We start from the raw sequence: 2,000 nt of genomic DNA, 5'->3' as shown, positions 1-2,000 counted from the left end.
TAATGTATGAATAACCCCAGTGGAGAGTTTTACTGTCCATTATACAGTACTATAATGTACTATTTAAAAAAATCATGTTTCAGAGGCTTTTCCACATTGAAAAGGATGGGGGGGGGAGTAAAAATCCAGGGATTTATCATTTAAATCGTGTCCAAAACCTCATATCGGTCAAGCCCTACACTGCATATTAAATCAAAAACCAGAGAGACATATGTGGTAGCAACTATTAATTAGTAACAGAAACCCTGGTCTGCCCTCTGTACCTTTAACAGAAACCCTGGTCTGCCCTCTGTACCTTTAACAGAAACCCTGGTCTGTCCTTCCTTCTCCTCTCCCGTCTCCACACCTCCCTCCTGGTTCTCCGGGGGTCGAGGCTGCGGCTCCTGCCCGGCAGAGGAGGCCCCGAGGCTGGGCTGGCTCGCTCCCGCCTCAGCCTCTCTCTCCTGGAGCTCTGGTTGGCTGTCGCTCGACGACACCGGCGGGTCTGTGACCAACGTGGAGGCGCAGTCGAGTGAAGTGGGAGGGGCTACGTCAGCGGCGGGCGGCTCCTTCTCTTCCTCTTTCTCCACTTTAAGGCTCTCTTGTTTTCCTCTGGTAGATTTTCTCACTGCAGAAAGACAGTGAGGAGCGGTTGAGTTGTCAAAATATTGATGAAATGATCTGTAAAATAATACTACAAGTGCTGATGAGTCTGCCGTTTTTGTTTTTATAGATATGATAAGAGTTGATTCTGAAATGAGAGGTGTCACATTTGACAAGTTTGAAACCAACTTACAAAATGATTAGCAGCAACAAAATTAAAAGAAACTGACACTTTTTAATGGACAGTTCGGTAATTTAAGTAGTCAAAATAATAACACTTTCAAATTGGGAGCCTCTAGATTTTAGATACTGAATGATGAACTTCAGGTGATGAAATGACTAATATGCATCGATTGTATCCTTGTGTGTGTGTGTGTGTGTGTGTGTGTGTGTGTGTGTGTGTGTGTGTGTGTGTGTGTCACTCACCAATAGGGTTGTTTGGTGTGAACGGTGGCAGTATGAAGTCGGCTGGGAGAGTGGGCGACTGGGAACCAGATCGCTTCGCTTCTGATTGGATAACCTCCCTCCTCTGTTTACTGGCAACTAGAGAGAGGAAGAAGGAATTGATGAAGGGGGGAAAGGAGAAGGGGGGAAAGGAGAAGGGGAGAAAGTGTCCCAATACCTTGATAGATTGATGAAGTTTGATCGATTACATATTGTAGAATTTGGATTATATCAGTGGTTCTCAATCTTTTTGAGCCGCGACCCCCAAAAAAATTTAGGCTGGGGGTCGTGACCCCCCCCCCCCCCGCCGCTGCTGCCCAACCAAACAGCGCACACACATTCACACACTGATTTCACTCACTCACTCATATACAGTTTACATATAGTTTATATAACTTTACAATACATTTAATAATTGGTACGGGAAATTGAATCATGATAATCATTTTCTTTTATTTATTCTGACAATAACCCTGCGACCCCCCCAAAATAATGTTGTGACGCCCCGGAGGGTCCCGACCCCCAGGTTGAGAACCACTGGATTAGATTACACGGAAGTAATGTATGAATAACCCCAGTGGAGAGTTTTACTGTCCATTATACAGTACTATAATGTACTATTTAAAAATCCAGGGATTTACAATTTAAATCGTGTCCAAAACCTCATATCGGTCAAGCCCTACACTGCATATTAAATCAAAAACCAGACACACATATGTGGTAGCAACTATTAATTAGCCTGGGTAAACCCAGCCCCCACGTGACCTGCTCTCAGACAGACCCTGCAGGTCTGAGAGCAGGTCACGTGGGGGCTGGGTTTACCCAGGCTAACTATTAATTAGTATTTAACATTTTAACAGAAACCCTGGTCTGCCCTCTGTACCTTTAACAGAAACCCTGGTCTGTCCTTCCTTCTCCTCCTCTCCCGTCGGCCGTGGCCTCGGCATGCTCAGCTCCGTCTTCTCCTTTTCTTC

General features: G+C 45.2%; 1 protein-coding gene across 1 annotated transcript; it reads right to left on the bottom strand.

Moving 5' to 3' along the window:
* Positions 1-263: 263 nt before the first annotated feature.
* LOC310772235 (uncharacterized protein) lies at positions 264-1,994 on the bottom strand (the record flags this gene model as incomplete). The annotated part of the gene is made up of 3 exons (XM_083664654.1): positions 1,910-1,994; positions 1,009-1,125; positions 264-607 (listed from the first exon to the last, which is right to left on the bottom strand). Coding segments are annotated over exons 1-3 (525 nt in total), but the record flags the coding sequence as incomplete, so codon positions are not given.
* Positions 1,995-2,000: the final 6 nt, after the last annotated feature.

Source organism: Poromitra crassiceps, assembly GCF_964638095.1.
Source record: "Poromitra crassiceps genome assembly, contig: HAP1_SCAFFOLD_2642, whole genome shotgun sequence".
In the NCBI taxonomy this organism is placed as follows: domain Eukaryota; kingdom Metazoa; phylum Chordata; class Actinopteri; order Beryciformes; family Melamphaidae; genus Poromitra; species Poromitra crassiceps.
The sequence above is the reverse complement of the archived record's forward strand: the minus strand, read 5'-3'. Positions and strand labels throughout refer to the sequence as shown.